This window comes from Phyllobates terribilis, unplaced genomic scaffold, assembly GCF_046119375.1.
Source record: "Phyllobates terribilis strain yellow unplaced genomic scaffold, ASM4611937v1 Scaffold_11__3_contigs__length_659146591, whole genome shotgun sequence".
Lineage (NCBI taxonomy): Eukaryota > Metazoa > Chordata > Amphibia > Anura > Dendrobatidae > Phyllobates > Phyllobates terribilis.
Window position 1 is genome coordinate 644,322,266 of NW_027362771.1, and position 21,608 is coordinate 644,343,873.

The 21,608-nt window shown below is 55.3% G+C and overlaps 1 protein-coding gene across 4 annotated transcripts in view; it reads right to left on the bottom strand.

The window, feature by feature from the left end:
- The window catches only part of CAMTA2 (calmodulin binding transcription activator 2), a 296,591-nt gene that overhangs the window by 247,610 nt on the left and 27,373 nt on the right, over positions 1-21,608 (bottom strand). For all 4 annotated transcript variants that reach the window (XM_073654558.1, XM_073654557.1, XM_073654555.1 and 1 more), the window contains exons 3-9: positions 15,007-15,110; positions 14,788-14,855; positions 14,208-14,343; positions 14,050-14,121; positions 13,474-13,627; positions 9,381-9,521; positions 8,019-9,280 (exon numbers count right to left, since the gene is read on the bottom strand). In XM_073654558.1, coding sequence (XP_073510659.1) covers positions 8,019-9,280; positions 9,381-9,521; positions 13,474-13,627; positions 14,050-14,121; positions 14,208-14,343; positions 14,788-14,855; positions 15,007-15,110 — 1,937 coding nt within the window. The remainder of the gene's footprint in view (positions 1-8,018; positions 9,281-9,380; positions 9,522-13,473; positions 13,628-14,049; positions 14,122-14,207; positions 14,344-14,787; positions 14,856-15,006; positions 15,111-21,608) is intronic.

Genomic DNA, 21,608 nt, shown 5'->3' on the forward strand with positions numbered 1-21,608 from the left:
CATCAGCACAGACCTATGCCTATGCCCACGCTGCACACACTGACCGCCATCAGCACAGACCTAGGTCTATGCCCCCGCTGCACACACTGACCGCCATCAGCACAGACCTAGGTCTATGCCCCCGCTGCACACACTGACCGCCATCAGCACAGACCTAGGTCTATGCCCCCGCTGCACAGTGACCGCCATCAGCACAGACCTAGGTCTATGCCCCCGCTGCACACAGTGACCGCCATCAGCACAGACCTAGGTCTATGCCCCCGCTGCACACAGTGACCGCCATCAGCACAGACCTAGGTCTATGCCCCCGCTGCACACACTGACCGCCATCAGCACAGACCTAGGTCTATGCCCCCGCTGCACACACTGACCGCCATAAGCACAGACCTAGGTCTATGCCCCCGCTGCACACACTGACCGTCATCAGCACAGACCTAGGTCTATGCCCCCGCTGCACACACTGACCGTCATCAGCACAGACCTAGGTCTATGCCCCCGCTGCACACAGTGACCGCCATCAGCACAGACCTAGGTCTATGCCCCCGCTGCACACAGTGACCGCCATCAGCACAGACCTAGGTCTATGCACGCGCTGCACACACTGACCGCCATCAGCACAGACCTAGGTCTATGCCCCCGCTGCACACACTGACCGCCATCAGCAGAGACCTAGGTCTATGCCCCCGCTGCACACAGTGACCGCCATCAGCACAGACCTAGGTCTATGCCCCCGCTGCACACACTGACCGCCATCAGCACAGACCTAGGTCTATGCCCCCGCTGCACACACTGACCGCCATAAGCACAGACCTAGGTCTATGCCCCCGCTGTACACACTGACCGCCATCAGCACAGACCTAGGTCTATGCCCCCGCTGCACACACTGACCGCCATTAGCACAGACCTAGGTCTATGCCCCCGCTGCACACACTGACCGCCATCAGCACAGACCTAGGTCTATGCCCCCGCTGCACACACTGACCGCCATCAGCACAGACCTAGGTCTATGCCCCCGCTGCACACACTGACCGCCATCAGCACAGACCTAGGTCTATGCCCCCGCTGCACACACTGACCGCCATCAGCACAGACCTAGGTCTATGCCCACGCTGCACACACTGACCGCCATCAGCACAGACCTAGGTCTATGCCCCCGCTGCACACACTGACCGCCATCAGCACAGACCTAGGTCTATGCCCCCGCTGCATACACTGACCGCCATCAGCACAGACCTAGGTCTATGCCCCCGCTGCACACAGTGACCGCCATCAGCACAGACCTAGGTCTATGCCCCCGCTGCACACACTGACCGCCATCAGCACAGACCTAGGTCTATGCCCCCGCTGCACACACTGACCGCCATCAGCACAGACCTAGGTCCATGCCCCCGCTGCACACACTGACCGCCATCAGCACAGACCTAGGTCTATGCCCCCGCTGCACACACTGACCGCCATCAGCACAGACCTAGGTCTATGCCCCCGCTGCACACACTGACCGCCATCAGCACAGACCTAGGTCTATGCCCCCGCTGCACACACTGACCGCCATCAGCACAGACCTAGGTCTATGCCCCCGCTGCACAAACTGACCGCCATCAGCACAGACCTAGGTCTATGCCCCCGCTGCACACACTGACCGCCATCAGCACAGATCTAGGTCTATGCCCCCGCTGCACACACTGACCGCCATCACCACAGACCTAGGTCCATGCCCCCGCTGCACACACTGACCGCCATCAGCACAGACCTAGGTCTATGCCCCCGCTGCACACACTGACCGCCATCAGCACAGACCTAGGTCTATGCCCCCGCTGCACACACTGACCGCCATCAGCACAGACCTAGGTCTATGCCTCCGCTGCACACACTGACCGCCATCAGCACAGACCTAGGTCTATGCCCCCGCTGCACACACTGACCGCCATCAGCACAGACCTAGGTCTATGCCCCCGCTGCACACACTGACCGCCATCAGCACAGACCTAGGTCTATGCCCCCGCTGCACACACTGACCGCCATCAGCACAGATCTAGGTCTATGCCCCCGCTGCACACACTGACCGCCATCAGCACAGACCTAGGTCTATGCCCCCGCTGCCCACACTGACCGCCATCAGCACAGACCTAGGTCTATGCCCCCGCTGCCCACACTGACCGCCATCAGCACAGACCTAGGTCTATGCCCCCGCTGCCCACACTGACCGCCATCAGCACAGACCTAGGTCTATGCCCCCGCTGCACACAGTGACCGCCATCAGCACAGACCTAGGTCTATGCCCCCGCTGCACACACTGACCGCCATCAGCACAGACCTAGGTCTATGCCCCCGCTGCACACACTGACCGCCATCAGCCCAGACCTAGGTCTATGCCCCCGCTGCACACACTGACCGCCATCAGCCCAGACCTAGGTCTATGCCCCCGCTGCACACAGTGACCGCCATCAGCACAGACCTAGGTCTATGCCCCCGCTGCACACAGTGACCGCCATCAGCACAGACCTAGGTCTATGCCCCCGCTGCACACACTGACCGCCATCAGCACAGACCTAGGTCTATGCCCCCGCTGCACACACTGACCGCCATCAGCACAGATCTAGCTCTATGCCCCCGCTGCACACAGTGACCGCCATCAGCACAGACCTAGGTCTATGCCCCTGCTGCACACACTGACCGCCATCAGCACAGATCTAGGTCTATGCCCCCGCTGCACACAGTGACCGCTATCAGCACAGACCTAGGTCTATGCCCCCGCTGCACACAGTGACCGCTATCATCACAGATCTAGGTTTATGCCCCCGCTGCACACAGTGACCGCTATCAGCACAGACCTAGGTCTATGCCCCCGCTGCACACACTGACCGCCATCAGCCCAGACCTAGGTCTATGACCCCGCTGCACACACTGACCGCCATCAGCAGAGACCTAGGTCTATGCCCCCGCTGCACACACTGACCGCCATCAGCACAGACCTAGGTCTATGCCCCCGCTGCACACACTGACCGCCATCAGCAGAGACCTAGGTCTATGCCCCCGCTGCACACAGTGACCGCCATCAGCACAGACCTAGGTCTATGCCCCCGCTGCACACACTGACCGCCATCAGGACAGACCTAGGTCTATGCCCCCGCTGCATACACTGACCGCCATCAGCACAGACCTAGGTATATGCCCCCGCTGCACACAGTGACCGCTATCAGCACAGACCTAGGTCTATGCCCCCGCTGCATACACTGACCGCCATCAGCACAGACCTAGGTCTATGCCCCCGCTGCACACACTGACCGCCATCAGCACAGACCTAGGTCTATGCCCCCGCTGCACACACTGACCGCCATCAGCACTGACCTAGGTCTAAGCCCACGCTGCACACACTGACCGCCATCAGCACAGACCTAGGTCTATGCTCCCGCTGCACACACTGACCGCCATCAGCACAGACCTAGGTCTAAGCCCACGCTGCACACAATGACCGCCATCAGCACAGACCTAGGTCTATGCCCCCGCTGCACACACTGACCGCCATCAGCACAGACATAGGTCTAGCCCCCGCTGCACACACTGACCGCCATCAGCACAGACCTAGGTCTATGCCCCCGCTGCACACACTGACCGCCATCAGCACTGACCTAGGTCTATGCCCCCGCTGCACACACTGACCGCCATCAGCACAGACCTAGGTCTAGCCCCCGCTGCACACACTGACCGCCATCAGCACTGACCTAGGTCTAAGCCCACGCTGCACACACTGACCGCCGTCAGCACAGACCTAGGTCTAGCCCCCGCTGCACACACTGACCGCCGTCAGCACAGACCTAGGTCTAGCCCCCGCTGCACACACTGACCGCCATCAGCACAGACCTAGGTCTAGCCCCCGCTGCACACACTGACCGCCATCAGCACTGACCTAGGTCTAAGCCCACGCTGCACACACTGACCGCCATCAGCACAGACCTAGGTCTAGCCCCCACTGCACACACTGACCGCCATCAGCACAGACCTAGGTCTAAGCCCACGCTGCACACACTGACCGCCATCAGCCCAGACCTAGGTCTATGCCCCCGCTGCACACAGTGACCGCCATCAGCACAGACCTAGGTCTATGCCCCCGCTGCACACACTGACCGCCATCAGCACAGACCTAGGTCTATGCCCCCGCTGCACACAGTGACCGCCATCAGCACAGATCTAGGTCTATGCCCCCGCTGCACACACTGACCGCCATCAGCAGAGACCTAGGTCTATGCCCCCGCTGCACACAGTGACCGCCATCAGCACAGACCTAGGTCTATGCCCCCGCTGCACACACTGACCGCCATCAGCACAGACCTAGGTCTATGCCCCCGCTGCACACACTGACCGCCATCAGGACAGACCTAGGTCTATGCCCCCGCTGCATACACTGACCGCCATCAGCACAGACCTAGGTCTATGCCCCCGCTGCACACAGTGACCGCTATCAGCACAGACCTAGGTCTATGCCCCCGCTGCATACACTGACCGCCATCAGCACAGACCTAGGTCTATGCCCCCGCTGCACACAGTGACCGCTATCAGCACAGACCTAGGTCTATGCCCCCGCTGCATACACTGACCGCCATCAGTACAGACCTAGGTCTATGCCCCCGCTGCACACAGTGACCGCTAACAGCACAGACCTAGGTCTATGCCCCCGCTGCATACACTGACCGCCATCAGCACAGACCTAGGTCTATGCCCCCGCTTCACACACTGACCGCCATCAGCACTGACCTAGGTCTAAGCCCACGCTGCACACACTGACCGCCATCAGCACAGACCTAGGTCTATGCCCCCGCTGCATACACTGACCGCCATCAGCACAGACCTAGGTCTAAGCCCCCGCTACATACACTGACCGCCATCAGCACAGACCTAGGTCTAAGCCCACGCTGCACACACTGACCGCCATCAGCACAGACCTAGGTCTAGCCCCCGCTGCACACACTGACCGCCATCAGCACAGACATAGGTCTAGCCCCCGCTGCACACACTGACCGCCATCAGCACAGACCTAGGTCTATGCCCCCGCTGCACACACTGACCGCCATCAGCACTGACCTAGGTCTAAGCCCACGCTGCACACACTGACCGCCATCAGCACAGACCTAGGTCTATGCCCCCGCTGCACACACTGACCGCCGTCAGCACTGACCTAGGTCTAAGCCCCCGCTGCACACACTGACCGCCATCAGCACAGACATAGGTCTAGCCCCCGCTGCACACACTGACCGCCATCAGCACAGACCTAGGTCTATGCCCCCGCTGCACACACTGACCGCCATCAGCACTGACCTAGGTCTAAGCCCACGCTGCACACACTGACCGCCATCAGCACAGACCTAGGTCTATGCCCCCGCTGCATACACTGACCGCCATCAGCACAGACCTAGGTCTAAGCCCCCGCTGCATACACTGACCGCCATCAGCACTGACCTAGGTCTATGCCCCCGCTGCACACAGTGACCGCCATCAGCACAGACCTAGGTCTATGCCCCCGCTGCACACAGTGACCGCCATCAGCACAGACCTAGGTCTATGCCCCCGCTGCACACAGTGACCGCCATCAGCACAGACCTAGGTCTATGCCCCCGCTGCATACACTGACCGCCATCAGCACAGACCTAGGTCTATGCCCCCGCTGCACACACTGACCGCCATCAGCACAGACCTAGGTCTAGCCCCCGCTGCACACACTGACCGCCATCAGCACAGACATAGGTCTAGCCCCCGCTGCACACACTGACCGCTAACAGCACAGACCTAGGTCTATGCCCCCGCTGCATACACTGACCGCCATCAGCACAGACCTAGGTCTATGCCCCCGCTGCACACAGTGACCGCTATCAGCACAGACCTAGGTCTATGCCCCCGCTGCACACACTGACCGCCATCAGCACAGACCTAGGACTATGCCCCCGCTGCACACACTGACCGCCATCAGTACAGACCTAGGTCTATGCCCCCGCTGCACACAGTGACCGCCATCACCACAGACCTAGGTCTATGCCCCCGCTGCACACACTGACCGCCATCAGCACAGACCTAGGTCTATGCCCCCGCTGCACACAGTGACCGCTATCAGCACAGACCTAGGCCTATGCCCCCGCTGCATACACTGACCGCCATCAGCACAGACCTAGGTCTATGCCCCCGCTGCACACAGTGACCGCTATCAGCACAGACCTAGGTCTATGCCCCCGCTGCACACAGTGACCGCTAACAGCACAGACCTAGGTCTATGCCCCCGCTGCACACACTGACCGCCATCAGCACAGACCTAGGTCTATGCCCCCGCTGCACACACTGACCGCCATCAGCACAGACCTAGGTCTATGCCCCCGCTGCACACAGTGACCGCTATCAGCACAGACCTAGGTCTATGCCCCCGCTGCATACACTGACCGCCATCAGCACAGACCTAGGTCTATGCCCCCGCTGCACACACTGACCGCTATCAGCACAGACCTAGGTCTATGCCCCCGCTGCACACACTGACCGCCATCAGCACAGACCTAGGACTATGCCCCCGCTGCACACACTGACCGCCATCAGCACAGACCTAGGACTATGCCCCCGCTGCACACACTGACCGCCATCAGCACAGACCTAGGTCTATGCCCCCGCTTCACACAGTGACCGCCATCAGCACAGACCTAGGTCTAAGCCCCCGCTGCATACACTGACCGCTATCAGCACAGACCTAGGTCTATGCCCCCGCTGCATACACTGACCGCCATCAGCACAGACCTAGGTCTAAGCCCCCGCTGCATACACTGACCGCCATCAGCACAGACCTAGGTCTAAGCCCACGCTGCACACACTGACCGCCATCAGCACAGACCTAGGTCTATGCCCCCGCTGCACACACTGACCGCCATCAGCACAGACCTAGGTTTAGCCCCGCTGCACACACTGACCATCAGCACAGACATAGGTCTAGCCCCCGCTGCACACAGTGACCGCCATCAGCACAGACCTAGGTCTATGCCCCCGCTGCATACACTGACCGCCATCAGTACAGACCTAGGTCTATGACCCCGCTGCACACAGTGACCGCTAACAGCACAGACCTAGGTCTATGCCCCCGCTGCATACACTGACCGCCATCAGCACAGACCTAGGTCTATGCCCCCGCTTCACACACTGACCGCCATCAGCACTGACCTAGGTCTAAGCCCACGCTGCACACACTGACCGCCATCAGCACAGACCTAGGTCTATGCCCCCGCTGCATACACTGACCGCCATCAGCACAGACCTAGGTCTATGCCCCCGCTGCATACACTGACCGCCATCAGCACAGACCTAGGTCTAAGCCCACGCTGCACACACTGACCGCCATCAGCACAGACCTAGGTCTAGCCCCCGCTGCACACACTGACCGCCATCAGCACAGACATAGGTCTAGCCCCCGCTGCACACACTGACCGCCATCAGCACAGACCTAGGTCTATGCCCCCGCTGCACACACTGACCGCCATCAGCACAGACCTAGGTCTAGCCCCAGCTGCACACACTGACCGCCATCAGCACTGACCTAGGTCTATGCCCCCGCTGCACACAGTGACCGCTATCGGCACAGACCTATGTCGGGGCCCCTGCTGCACACAGTGACCGCTATCGGCATAGACCTATGTCTGTGCCCCCACAGCACACAGTGACTGCCATCAGCACAGACCTAGGTCTATGCCCCCGCTGCACACAGTGACCGCTATCAGCACAGACCTAGGTCTATGCCCCCGCTGCACACAGTGACTGCCATCGGCACAGACCTATGTCCGTGCCCCAGCTGCACACAGTGACTGCTATCGGCATAGACCTATGACAGTGCCCCTGCTGCACAGACAGGGATGTCATCAGGGACATCAGGGGGCTCCAGGTCCCTGGACGCAGAGGCTGCGGGACTATTCCTGTGTCCGTCACAGAACGTGGACGGAGATCAGCGGCACAGTGATGGTTTATTACTGCCCAGTGATGGGCGCGGCTGGACCACATACCTCCGGGTAGGACCAGTCTGGAGAGAAGTCTGTGATTCCCACAAGCCTCGTGGCCCCGTCCTCTGGCTCCGGGAAGGAGTCTGCAATGCTGGAGGTGTTCCCACCCATGGGCTCCTGTGGCGGTGGTTCCTCACCCGGTTGTCCGAACATGGCCTGGACCGGAGACGACGTGGTCTGGTGTTCTCCGAACTGTTCGTATCCCCCAGGAGCGGCTTCATCTGTCATCAGGTCGGAGATGAGATCTGGAAACTGACTGTCGAAGGAGATGTTGAAGTTTTCGGCGGAGAGTTCCATGTGGACGCTGGAGGCCCCGGATGAGGAGCTCAGGTCGTTCTGGATGATGGAGTACAAGTCGCTCATGTGGGCGTTGGGAGCATCGTCTTTGACTTCTGAGGGAATGACGTCGGCGTTGACCTCGTCGCTGGAGCTGACCTGGCCTTCCCGTTTGTCCTCCATCTTAATCTCTGAGCTGTGGCCGGCCTCCTCCTCCTTCATGTAGCCTCTGTCCTCCTCCATTCTCGTCTTCTTCATGTTGGTGGTCTCCTTTTTTACACTCGATACAATGTCACTTGGCGTCAGTTCGTCTTCTTCCAGGTAATCGCCCCCCTCAGCGCACAGGTCCACCATCGCTCCATCGGACGTCTCGGTCTTGAACTCATCTGAATTTGATGCTCCCCCGTAAGTCTGCCCTTCTCTAGGGCTATTGAGGAAGGAGTCAGGGTCAAATGCTCCACTGGTGCCCCCTGGGGCAGATTCCATCGCCACCTCCAGACTGTGGGAAGAAGACAGCAAGAGACCCTCCATCGGAGAAGGCAACAAGGAGATGCCAACCGGGACAGATGCGGGTTGGCTGCCGGTGTCCCCGGGCATCAGGTGTTGGCTGGGCATCAACGCTAAGGGCTTCTCAGCAATGCCAGTCATCACAAGAACGGCGCTAATGCCCGGTACCCCTGGGGTGGTCGTTATGGTGACTCCGGCCAGCTCGCGATCGGCATAGAAACCATTGGTGAGCGCCAGCGGTGGAGACGTCTGCGTGGTGTCCGGAAGGTCGGAGAAGGAATGTGAGGAGCTGGGGTCACTACCGGAAGGCGTCTTGTTTCCCTTCTGGCCCGGCCTCCGCTCCTTCCCCTGGTCAGGCTCGGCGGCGGCGATGTTCTGCACCTCGGTGAGGGCAGGGAATGGGCACAGCCGGGGCTCTACTTTAGGAGAGATGATGCGGTGCTTGGTGCTGGTGCACTTATGAGGAACGCTGCCGGCGGATCCTGGGGGCAAAGAAAGACACAGTGAAGTGGGGAGATGCGCGTCCCGAAATAATGCAAGGCCCGAGGAGCCGCCCATGGGCCGCACCTCGTGGAAACTCACCCAGGTTGGTGGAGCACAGACAGGTGTGGGTGCGGGGCGGGGGCTTGGCCTGGTGCGTCTCCAGCGTCTGCTGCACCAGCTGCTCGATGGAGAACTCGCTGGTGCCGTTCCCGTTACTGCAAGACCACTTAATGCCATGGACTGAGAAGAGAGAGCGGGATGAGACCCTCACCAGAGACACCGATCTGAGACTCTCACCCGAGATCCCAATCTGAGCCCCCAGCACAGAACCTGATCTGAGACCCTCACCCAAGAACATCACCTGAGAACCCGATCTGAGACCCTCACCCAAGATCCCCACCCGAGACCCAGATCTGAGACCCTCATCTGAGACCCTCACCCAAGAACTCCACCCGAGACCAGACCCAAGAACCTCACCCGAGACCCCGATCTGAGACCCACACCCAAGAACCTCACCCAAGACACGTCTCCTGTATACCGGTCTCTCAGTATAGGACACACGTCCCCCCTGTATAGGACAAATGACCCCCTCTAAAAGACACGTCTCCTATATACCGGTACCCATGTATATGACACACGTTCCCTATAGACTGGTCCCCCTGTATATGACACTTCCCCTATAGAACAGGCCCCATGTATGGACTGGTCACCCTTGTAAATGACACACGTTCCCTATATACAGTATAGACCAAAAGTTTGGACACACCTTCTCATTTAAAGATTCTTCTGTATTTTCCTGACTATGAAAATTGTACATTCACACTGAAGGCATCAAAACTATGAATTACCACATGTGGAATTATATACTTAACAAAAAAGTGTGAAACACCTGAAAATATGTCTTATATCCTAGGGTCTTCACAGTAGCCCCCTTTTGCTTTGATGACTGCTTTGCACACTCTTGGCATTCTCTTGATGAGCTTCAAGAGGTAGTCACCAGAAATGGTCTTCACTTCACAGGTGTGCCCTGTCAGGTTTAATAAGTGGGATTTCTTGCCTTATAAATGGGGTTGGGACCATCAGTTGTGTTGTGCAGAAGTCTGGTGGATACACAGCTGATAGTCCTACTGAATAGACTGTTAGAATTTGTATTATGGCAAGAAAAAAGCAGCTAAGTAAAGAAAAACGAGTGGCCATCATTACTTTAAGAAATGAAGGTCAGTCAGTCCGAAAAATTGGGAAAACTTTGAAAGTGTCCCCAAGTGCAGTTGCAAAAACCATCAAGTGCTACAAAGAAACTGGCTCACATGAGGACCGCCCCAGGAAAGGAAGACCAAGAGTCACCTCTGCTTCTGAGGATAAGTTTATCCGAGTCACCAGCCTCAGAAATCGCAGGTTAACAGCAGCTCAGATTAGAGACCAGGTCAATGCCACACAGAGTTCTAGCAGCAGACACATCTCTACAACAACTGTTAAGAGGAGACTTTGTGCAGCAGGCCTTCATGGTAAAATAGCTGCTAGGAAACCACTGCTAAGGACAGGCAACAAGCAGAAGAGACTTGTTTGGGCTAAAGAACACAAGGAATGGACATTAGACCAGTGGAAATCTGTGCTTTGGTCTGATGAGTCCAAATTTGAGATCTTTGGTTCCAACCACCGTGTCTTTGTGCGACGCAGAAAAGGTGAACGGATGGACTCTACATGCCTGGTTCCCACCGTGAAGCATGGAGGAGGAGGTGTGATGGTGTGGGGGGGCTTTGCTGGTGACACTGTTGGGGATTTATTCAAAATTGAAGGCATACTGAACCAGCATGGCTACCACAGCATCTTGCAGCGGCATGCTATTCCATCCGGTTTGCGTTTAGTTGGACCATCATTTATTTTTCAACAGGACAATGACCCCAAACACCTCCAGGCTGTGTAAGGGCTATTTGACCAAGAAGGAGAGTGATGGGGGGCTACGCCAAATGACCTGGCCTCCACAGTCACCAGACCTGAACCCAATTGAGATGGTTTGGGGTGAGCTGGACGGCAGAGTGAAGACAAAAGGGCCAACAAGTGCTAAGCATCTCTGGGAACTCCTTCAAGATTGTTGGAAGACCATTTCCGGTGACTACCTCTTGAAGCTCATCAAGAGAATGCCAAGAGTGTGCAAAGCAGTCATCAAAGCAAAAGGTGGCTACTGTGAAGAACCTAGAATATAAGACATATCTTCAGTTGTTTCACACTTTTTTGTTAAGTATATAATTCCACATGTGGTAATTCATAGTTTTGATGCCTTCAGTGTGAATGTACAATTTTCATAGTCATGAAAATACAGAAAAATCTTTAAATGAGAAGGTGTGTCCAAACTTTTGGTCTGTACTGTATGGGTCCTCCTGTACATGACACACATCCCCTATAGACCGGTCTTTCTGTATATTTCACAGGTCCCCTATAAATTGATTCCCCTGTATCTGACATGTCACCCATAGACCAGATTCCATGTATATGCCACACATCCCCTACATAACTGTCCCCCTGTATACGACACAAGTCCATTATACACCGGACTCCCCTATATATGTATGACACACGTCCCCTATATAAGTGTCCCCCCTGTATATGACACGTTCCCTATATACAGGTTCCCCCTGTATATGACACAAGACCCCTATATACCAGTCCACCCTGTATATGACACACGTCCCCTATATAGACCGGTCCTCCCTGTATATTACAGGTCGCCAATAAACCAGTCCCCTGTATATGACACACACCCCCTATAGAAAAGACCCCCTGTATATGACACATATCCCCTATAGACAGGTCCCACTATAATATATATGATACATCCCTTATAGACCAGTCCCACTATATATAACACACGTCCCCTATAGCCAGACCCCGGATATGACACACATCCCCTACATACCGGTACCCCTGTATATAACACACGTCTCCTATATGACGACGCCTGTCTATGGCACACATCCCCTATATACCGGTACCCCTGTATATAACACACGTCCCCTATAGCCAGACCCCGGATATGACACACATCCCCTACATACCGGTACCCCTGTATATAACACACGTCTCCTATATGACGACCCCTGTCTATGGCACACATCCCCTATAGACATGTCCACTGTATATTACACATGTCCCCCTGTATGTGGCACGTCCGCTATAGACAAGTCTCTATATATGACACACATCCCCTATATATGTCACACGTCCCCTACAGATCGGTCCCGCTATATATGTCACACATCCCCTATAGACCGGTCCCCCTATATATGTCACACGTCCCCTACAGACCAGTCCCGCTATATATGTCACACATCCCCTATAGACCGGTCCCCCTATATATGTCACACGTTCCCTACAGATCGGTCCCGCTATATATGTCACACATCCCCTATAGACCGGTCCCCCTATATATGTCACATGTCCCCTACAGACCGGTCCCACTATATATGTCACATGTCCCCTATAGACCGGTCCCCCTATATATGTCACACATCCCCTACAGACCGGTCCCCCTATATATGTCACACGTTCCCTACAGATCGGTCCCGCTATATATGTCACACGTTCCCTACAGATCGGTCCCGCTATATATGTCACACATCCCCTATAGACCGGTCCCCCTATATATGTCACACGTCCCCTACAGACCGGTCCCACTATATATGTCACATGTCCCCTATAGACCGGTCCCCCTATATATGTCACACGTCCCCTACAGACCGGTCCCCCTATATATGTCACACGTTCCCTACAGATCGGTCCCGCTATATATGTCACACGTTCCCTACAGATCGGTCCCGCTATATATGTCACACATCCCCTATAGACCGTTCCCCCTATATATGTCACACGTCCCCTACAGACCGGTCCCACTATATATGTCACACATCCCCTATAGACCGTTCCCCCTATATATGTCACACGTCCCCTACAGACCGGTCCCACTATATATGTCACATGTCCCCTATAGACCGGTCCCCCTATATATGTCACACGTCCCCTACAGACCGGTCCCACTAGATATGTCACATGTCCCCTATAGACCGGCCCCTATATATGACACCCGTCCCCTATAGACCGGTCCCCTTATATATGACACCCGTCCCCTATAGACCGGACCCCTTTATATGTCACACATCCCCTACACAGGTCCCATACAGACCCCCCTGGTCCTTACACATGGGCTTCAGCTGGCTGATCAGCTCCTCCTTGCTCCACTTCATCCACTCCTTGCGGTCGCTGCTGGTGGAGCAGAGGATGGGGCCGCAGATCTTCCCGCAGTCCTCGATGGCCGGGACATTCAGGTAGTGAACGAGGACGATGTCCGGGTTCTGTAATCAATGACAGACGGGTCACAGAAGACTCCTCCACGATAATCAGTGCGGGGGACGGTGGCTTGCGGGGACAGACGGGGAGCGGCGACCTGCGGGGACAAACTGGGGACGGCGACCTGCGGGGACAGACGGGGGACGGCGAGCTGCGGGGACAGACGGGGGACGGCGAGCTGCGGGGACAGACGGGGGACGGCGACCTGCGGGGACAGACGGGGGACGGCGACCTGCGGGGACAGACGGGGGACGGCGACCTGCGGGGACTGACTCTACACAGAGTGGAGCCATGGCTTGCTGAGGACCCTCAGTGGCCAAATGACTAATTGCAGCTCCCCGGACAATAGGCGGGCCGCGCCCCGGACAATAGGCGGGCCGCGCCCCGGACAATAGGCGGGCCGTGCCTCACCTGCACCATTCCTCACCTGAAGGAGCCAGTAACAGCGGCGGTGAAATGTCGGGACGATGGAGGAGTGAACGTAGCAGCCATACAGGCACTGCGGAGACAGAGCGGGCAGTTAGAGGACGGGAGGGGACGGCCCCCAGGGCGGCCCCCCGGCTCGAGGCTCCCCTGTGGACGCACCTCCATGCCCTGCACCTTCAGCTTCATGTGATCCTCTCGGGTGGTCTTGCCGTCTTTGCGCTTCTTCCAGCAGTAGCCATCCTTCCGATATTTCACCTTCTTGCGGTTGTACAGGATGATGGAGCCGTTCTGGGGTCTGCACACAGAGAAACACAGAATGAAGCCCCCGACACAGAGCCGGACATCGCCTATCATGGGGGTTTTCATTAAAGGTCACGAGAATTACAGGGACCCGCAATGTACTACAAAAGGGATTTCCCGAAAATCCCCAAAGCCGCGAGAAACGTAAACCGTTCCCTGAACGGTCAGATAAAGCCAGGAACCTGCAAATGACTGGATCTACACAAGCCGGGGGGCCTGTGTCCCGCCACAGCAAGTGGGGGCAGCTCACGGATGCATGTTCCAGCTCCTAAAGTGCTGGCAGAATGCAGGAGGACAGTGCTTATCTACAGCTCCAAGCCCCCTATAGTGACCTCGCACAGTCGCATGGTACTGAGCCACAGAAGTCCCATTCCTTCCAGTGGCCCCTGCATCCTTCCAGCACACCGGGAGGCGGCAGCGCTCGGCGGCGGGCGGTCACCTGGTCTTGGGCGCACAGGACAGCCACTCCTCGTGCTTCTCGAAGGTGATCAGGTAGGAGGCGATCTCCTGCACAGAGAGGAATCCGGGTAAATATCACACCGAGCAAAGACCAAGGCGAGCGGAGACACATACAAGAGAGCAGCACAGAGCATTTCAGGAGAGGAGGCTGATCTCAGGGATCACACAGCAGCACAGAGGATCTCAGGAGGCGCCGTACCTCGTTGGTGTTCCAGCGCAGCCTCTCTTTCGGCAGGGCCGCGCACCTCGGCAAACACTCCAGCAGCTTCTTGGGTAGAAAAACCTTAATATGGTGACCGTTCTCTAAAGAAGGAGAAATGCAGGAATATGAGAGCGTGAGATTATAATCTCACCTAAAACACCGCTACCGGATATAATCTCATCTAAAACCTCAGTACGGGGGATAATCTCATATATAATCTCATCTAAAACCTCAGTAAAAGGGATAATCTCGTATATAATCTCATCTAAAACCTCAGTACGAGGGATAATCTCGTATATAATCTCACCTGAGACCTCAGTACAGGGCATAATCTCATCTAAAACCTCAGTACGGGGGATAATCTCGTATATAATCTCATCTAAAACCTCAGTAAAAGGGATAATCTCGTATATAATCTCATCTAAAACCTCAGTACGAGGGATAATCTCGTATATAATCTCACCTGAGACCTCAGTACAGGGCATAATCTCGTATATAATCTCACCTAAAACCTCAGTACGAGGGATAATCTCGTATATAATCTCATTTGAGACCTCAGTACAGGGCATAATCTCGTATATAATCTCACTTGAGACCTCAGTACGGGGCATAATCTCGTATATAATCTCACCTAAAACCTCAGTACGAGAGATAATCTCGTATATAATCTCATCTGAGACCTCAGTACGGGGCATAATCTCGTATATGATTTTACCTGATAGAATCATAGATAAAACCAGGGGAGGAGTCCTGAGGAGAAAATTTGCATATTCCCACTGCATTTTGGGGTAAGTGAAGAGTCTCCGCGAGCTCAAAGAACACTGGATTTTGGCTGTTGGAGCTGAAAAGAGGACATCGGTAAACCGCGCGCCGGCATTTTGAAGCTTTTTTTTTAAGCTTTTTTCACTGTTTTCAGAACATTAACAGTAAGAACATGGAAGAGTCCAGGAGCCATTTGGTGAGCTGCATATCCTGCTACATGTTCACAGACTTGCCAGTGGAAAAGCCAAACTTCACATGCCAGAAATGCAGCTTGTGTCCCTGTTGGAGGAAAAGTTGCAAAATCTAGAAGAGAGGTTAACTACCTTGAAAATCATTAAGGAAGGTGAAGAGTTCTTAGACAGAGCAGAATTATCTCTTCATGATTCAGAAAGAGAAGAAATTCGAACTGCACCTGACGAAACCGAGGAATGGAAGCCTGTGACCCACAGAAGCAGGAGGATCGAGAGGCAGTCAGCACCCATACTGCTCAGGAACCAGTACCAGGCTCTCACACAGGAGAACCATGAAGAAATACAGCAAGATAAGACTTTGCCAGCAATGAATAACCTTGTAAGCCCTCAGAATCCTCCTGGATGGAGAAAGAAGAATGTTGTGAAGAAAAAACGGAGAGTGGTGGTCATGGGGGATTCCCTGTTAAGAGGAACAGAGGCCGCTATCTGCAGACCAGACATAACCTCAAGAGAAATGTGCTGTCTTCCAGGAGCAAAAATTAAAGATGTGTCTGACAGGATATCAAGACTCTTCAGACCTACAGATCACTACCCATTCCTGCTAATACATGTGGGGACAAATGACACCGCAAGAAAGGACCTGGAAACCATCTGCAGTGACTTTGAAGACTTAGGCAAGAAAGTGAAAGAATTGGGAGCGCAGGTGGTCTTCTCATCCATCCTCCCAGTGGATGGCCATGGAACAATGAGGTGGAATAAGATTCTACAGGTGAACAACTGGCTACGTCGATGGTGCCGTCAACAAGGATTTGGATTTCTGGATCACGGGATGAATTACCTATACGATGGACTACTTGCTAGAGATGGGGTGCACCTTACGAAGACTGGAAAACATGTATTTGGAAGTCGCCTTGCTGCACTCATCAGAAGAGCTTTAAACTAGAACAATGTGGGAAGGGAAGCAAAAGGCCAGAAAAAGCCATACAGCTGACAAATACTATTGAGATCTCTGCTACTGGAAGTGGAAAGGAAGAACAAAGACAAAACAATCTAAATAATAAAAATATGGGAGGAAGAGAAACCAATCACAAACTAAAATGTTTTTATACAAATGCACAAAGCATGGGCAACAAACAAGGAGAATTGGAACTACTAATGCAGGAAAAGGAATATGATGTCATTGGAATCACTGAAACTTGGTGGGACGATACACATGATTGGAATAAAAGGCTAAAAGGATACAACTTATTTGCAAGAAACAGACTTGATAAACGAGGAGGAGGTGTCGCATTGTATGTTAGAAAAGCGAATATCTGCACAGAGATTGAAGCTTCAGAGACTGGGAGTTCTGTGGGAACTGTCTGGGTAAGAATACAAGGAGAGAACAACGGAAAGGACACCATTGTAGGCATTTACTACAGGCCACCTGGGCAAGCTGAAGATATGGATGAACTCTTTATGTATCAAATGACCAAGTTCTCCAAAAAATATGACGTAGTGGTCATGGGAGATTTCAACTATCCAGACATTTGTTGGGAATCTCTCTCAAGTAAAACTAACAGGTCAAGCAAATTCTTATCCTCTCTTGCTGACTGTAGCGCTGGCGTCCCTGCCCTCTGCTAGGCAGGGACGCTGCTCCCCTCACCGCTCTGCTCCGTGCCCGGCGTCCTCTCCCCGCTCTGCTGTCAGCGCGCGCTCCGTCCCGGCGTCCTCCTCAAGCTCTGCTCTCAGCGCGCGCTCCTTCCCGGCCCCTGTGCTTAGGGCGCGCGCGCGCGCGCTCCCCTCCTCTTAAAGGGGCCGCGCGCGCCGCCCTAAAGAGTCCCCGGCCAATGGCCGGAGGACCTCATCATATATAAGGCACCTCCTCCAAAATGGAGGTGCCCGAGCAATGTTGTTTGCACCTGTGTCTCACCTGTGCTTCAGCCCTCAGGTCCCGTTGCTAGTTACCTGCTAGTTACCTGCCAGTTACCTGCCAGTTACCTGCCTGATTCCTGCTTGAATACCTGTTACCAGCCTGCCAGTCTGAGGTCCGACGGTCTGCCTTACTACTCCTGTCAGTCTGTCTAAGGACCAGCCTGCCCGCTCACCTGGGAGCGCTTCTCCGTTACCTGCCTGCTCGCCAGCCCGGAGGCTCCGCTGTCACGTGCTGTGACCACCAGCTATTCCAGAGACTCTTGCCCGCTCACCTGGGAGCGCATCTCCGTTACCTGCCTGCTTGCCAGCCCGGAGGCTCCGTTGTCACGTGCTGTGACCACCAGCTAATCCAGAGACTCTTGCCCGCTCACCTGGGAGCGCATCTCCGTTACCTGCCTGCTCGCCAGCCCGGAGGCTCCGCTGTCACGTGCTGTGACCACCAGCTATTCCAGAGACTCTTGCCCGCTCACCTGGGAGCGCATCTCCGTTACCTGCCTGCTTGCCAGCCCGGAGGCTCCGTTGTCACGTGCTGTGACCACCAGCCATCTCAGAGACTCTTGCCCGCTCACCTGGGAGCGCATCTCCGTTACCTGCCTGCCAGCCCGGAGGCTCCGCCATCACAGGTCGTACCTACCTCTTACCCAGAGACTGCCCTGATCACTTGCCGTAACTCCCTGTCCGTTCACCCAGAGACTGCCACCCGCTCCCTTACAAGGGCTGCCCCCTTGTATAGTAGCTCAGAGGTTCCGCCTCCCGGACCCGTTACAGTTTGCTCGGGCCATGGAACCCGGTGGCACCCAAGCTCCCTCGCTCACGGACCTGTGTCATGAACTGTCCCGTCAAAGGTCCCAACAGGAGTCCATCCTGGGTCACCTGCGGAATGTCAATACCCGCCTGGACACCCTGACTGCACCACCTGCAACCACCGCCAGTACCATGACTCGCAACCCGGCAGCTCCGCTACCCACTAATACCGTGGTAACCTATCCCGGCCCCCGGCTGTCTGCACCTCCTCGCTTCGGAGGCGACTCCGCTCAGGCTCGGGGCTTCATTAATCAGTGCACCCTGCACTTTGAACTTTTGTCCCATCAGTTTAATTCCGACCGGGCCAAAATTGCCTTTATCATGTCCCATCTCACCGGGGAGGCCCTGGCCTGGCTAAATCCTCTATGGGAGAGAGGAGACCCCCTGGTGTCCAGCTTGCCTGCTTTTCTCTCGGCTTTCCGGAAAGTCTTCGACGAACCTGGACGGAAGACCTCATCCGCATCCTCTCTGCTACGCCTCCGTCAGGAAGGTCTCACCGTGGGCCAATATGCCATACGGTTCCGCACCCTTGCCTCGGAGCTGGCCTGGGATAACGACGCTTTGGTATCCGTCTTCTGGGAGGGTCTGTCCGGTCGTATTAAAGATGAACTTGCCGGTCGGGACATTCCTACCTCTCTCGATGATCTGATAACCCTTGCCACCCGGATTGATCTACGGTTCCAGGAGCGTGCCAAAGAGGTCACCCGTGAGAGGAGGATTCCACGTTTAGCTCCTACTTTCCAGAAACCCGTTATTCCCTCCGTCCCTCCCCAGGTACACTCTCCTGAGCCTATGCAGGTCGACCAGACCAAGATGGTCAAAACCCGTCAGGACTCACGCCGTGCCGAGGGGAGCTGCTTCTACTGTGGCAGTAAGGAGCACCGGATCCGTGTCTGCCCGGAGAGGTCGGGAAACGCCTGTGTCTAGGTTCGCTCAGAGAGGTCCACCTAGACAAGAATAAATCCTCTCCATCCCTACTGTTGTCTGTTTCGATCATCCACGGGGAGAACCGTTTTTTCGAACTAGCCCAACTTGACTCTGGAGCAGCCGGGAACCTTATTTCACAGTCCTTGGTTGAGAAATACCGCATCCCCACCAAACCTCTGGCTGTACCCTTGTCTGTCGCTGCCGTGGATGGGGGCCTCTTACCTCGCCCCATTCAACTCATCACCGAATCCATTACCCTGCAGGTGGGAATGCTGCATTCTGAAAGTATCTCCTTTCATGTTCTGCCTGGACTCTCTCACGCCCTCTTGCTAGGTCTGCCCTGGCTCCAGAGACATGCACCCGTGCTAGACTGGCAAACCGGAGAGGTCCTTCGCTGGGGACAAGACTGTCATAAAACCTGCCTGGTTCCCGTCCATCCCGTCCGTCCCTCTCCTACCCCAGCTAATCTACCTGGACTTCCGATTCCTTATTGGTCTTATGCAGATGTTTTTAATAAAAAGGAGGCAGAGACATTACCACCACATAGACCATATGACTGTCCCATCGATCTGCTACCCGGTACTACTCCTCCCCGTGGGCGTATCTATCCTTTATCCGCTGCTGAGACCCGGTCTATGTCCGAATATATTGAGGAGAATCTGGCCAGAGGATTCATCCGGAAATCTACCTCCCCGGCGGGAGCAGGCTTCTTTTTCGTCAAAAAGAAGGACGGCTCTCTCCGTCCCTGTATAGACTATAGAGGCCTAAACCTGATCACGGTGAAGAATAAGTACCCCCTTCCGCTCATTCCAGAATTATTTGATCGTCTGAGGGGGGCTAGGATCTTCACCAAACTGGACCTTCGTGGGGCGTACAACCTGGTTCGTATTCGTCAGGGGGATGAATGGAAGACGGCATTCAACACCCGGGACGGCCACTATGAATACCTGGTAATGCCCTTTGGTCTCTGTAACGCTCCTGCCGTCTTTCAAGAGTTGGTCAATGACATCTTCCGGGACCTTCTCTACTCCTGCGTAGTGGTGTACCTGGACGACATCTTGGTCTTCTCTCCGGATCTCCAGACTCACCGGAGGGACGTTCGTCAGGTCCTGCTCAGGCTCAGGCAAAACCATCTCTACGCTAAATTTGAGAAGTGCCTCTTTGAGCAGACCTCGCTTCCGTTTCTGGGCTACATTATCTCTCAGACCGGCCTACAAATGGATCCTGAGAAACTGTCTGCCATCGAGAAATGGCCCCGACCGGAGGGGTTGAAGGCCATTCAGCGATTCCTGGGCTTCGCCAACTACTATCGCCTCTTCATACCACACTTCTCTTCCCGGACGGCCCCAATTTCTGCGCTCACCCGTAAAGGTACTAATCCCAAAGAGTGGCCACCCGAAGCAGAGGAGGCCTTTCTTTCCCTTAAACAGGCCTTCTCTTCCGCCCCGGTGCTGCATCGCCCTGATGGCAACAAGCAGTTCTTCCTGGAAGTTGACGCCTCCTCCTCTGGAGCCGGAGCGGTACTTACTCAAAAATCATCTTCCGGGAGGATGGTAACTTGTGGCTTCTTCTCAAAACTCTTCTCCTCCTCTGAGCGCAACTATTCCATAGGAGACCGAGAGTTATTGGCCATCAAACTGGCATTGGAGGAGTGGCGTTACCTGCTCGAGGGGGCTCTTCACCCGGTAATAATTTACACTGACCACAAGAACTTGGCTTACCTACAGCATGCCCAGAGACTTAACCCGCGCCAAGCCCGGTGGTCCTTGTTTTTTGCTCGTTTTGATTTTGTCCTTCATTTTCGCCCGGCTGACAAAAACGTCAAGGCGGACGCCTTGTCTCGATCCTTTCTGGTGTCTGATCTCGAGGAGGATCCGAAACACATCATCGATCCCGCCAGAGTGATGCAGGTGGCTCCCGTGAGTCTAAATCGTCTCCCTCCCGGTAAGACGTTCGTACCAGTACCTGATCGGGAGAAGATCCTACACTGGGGCCATTCGT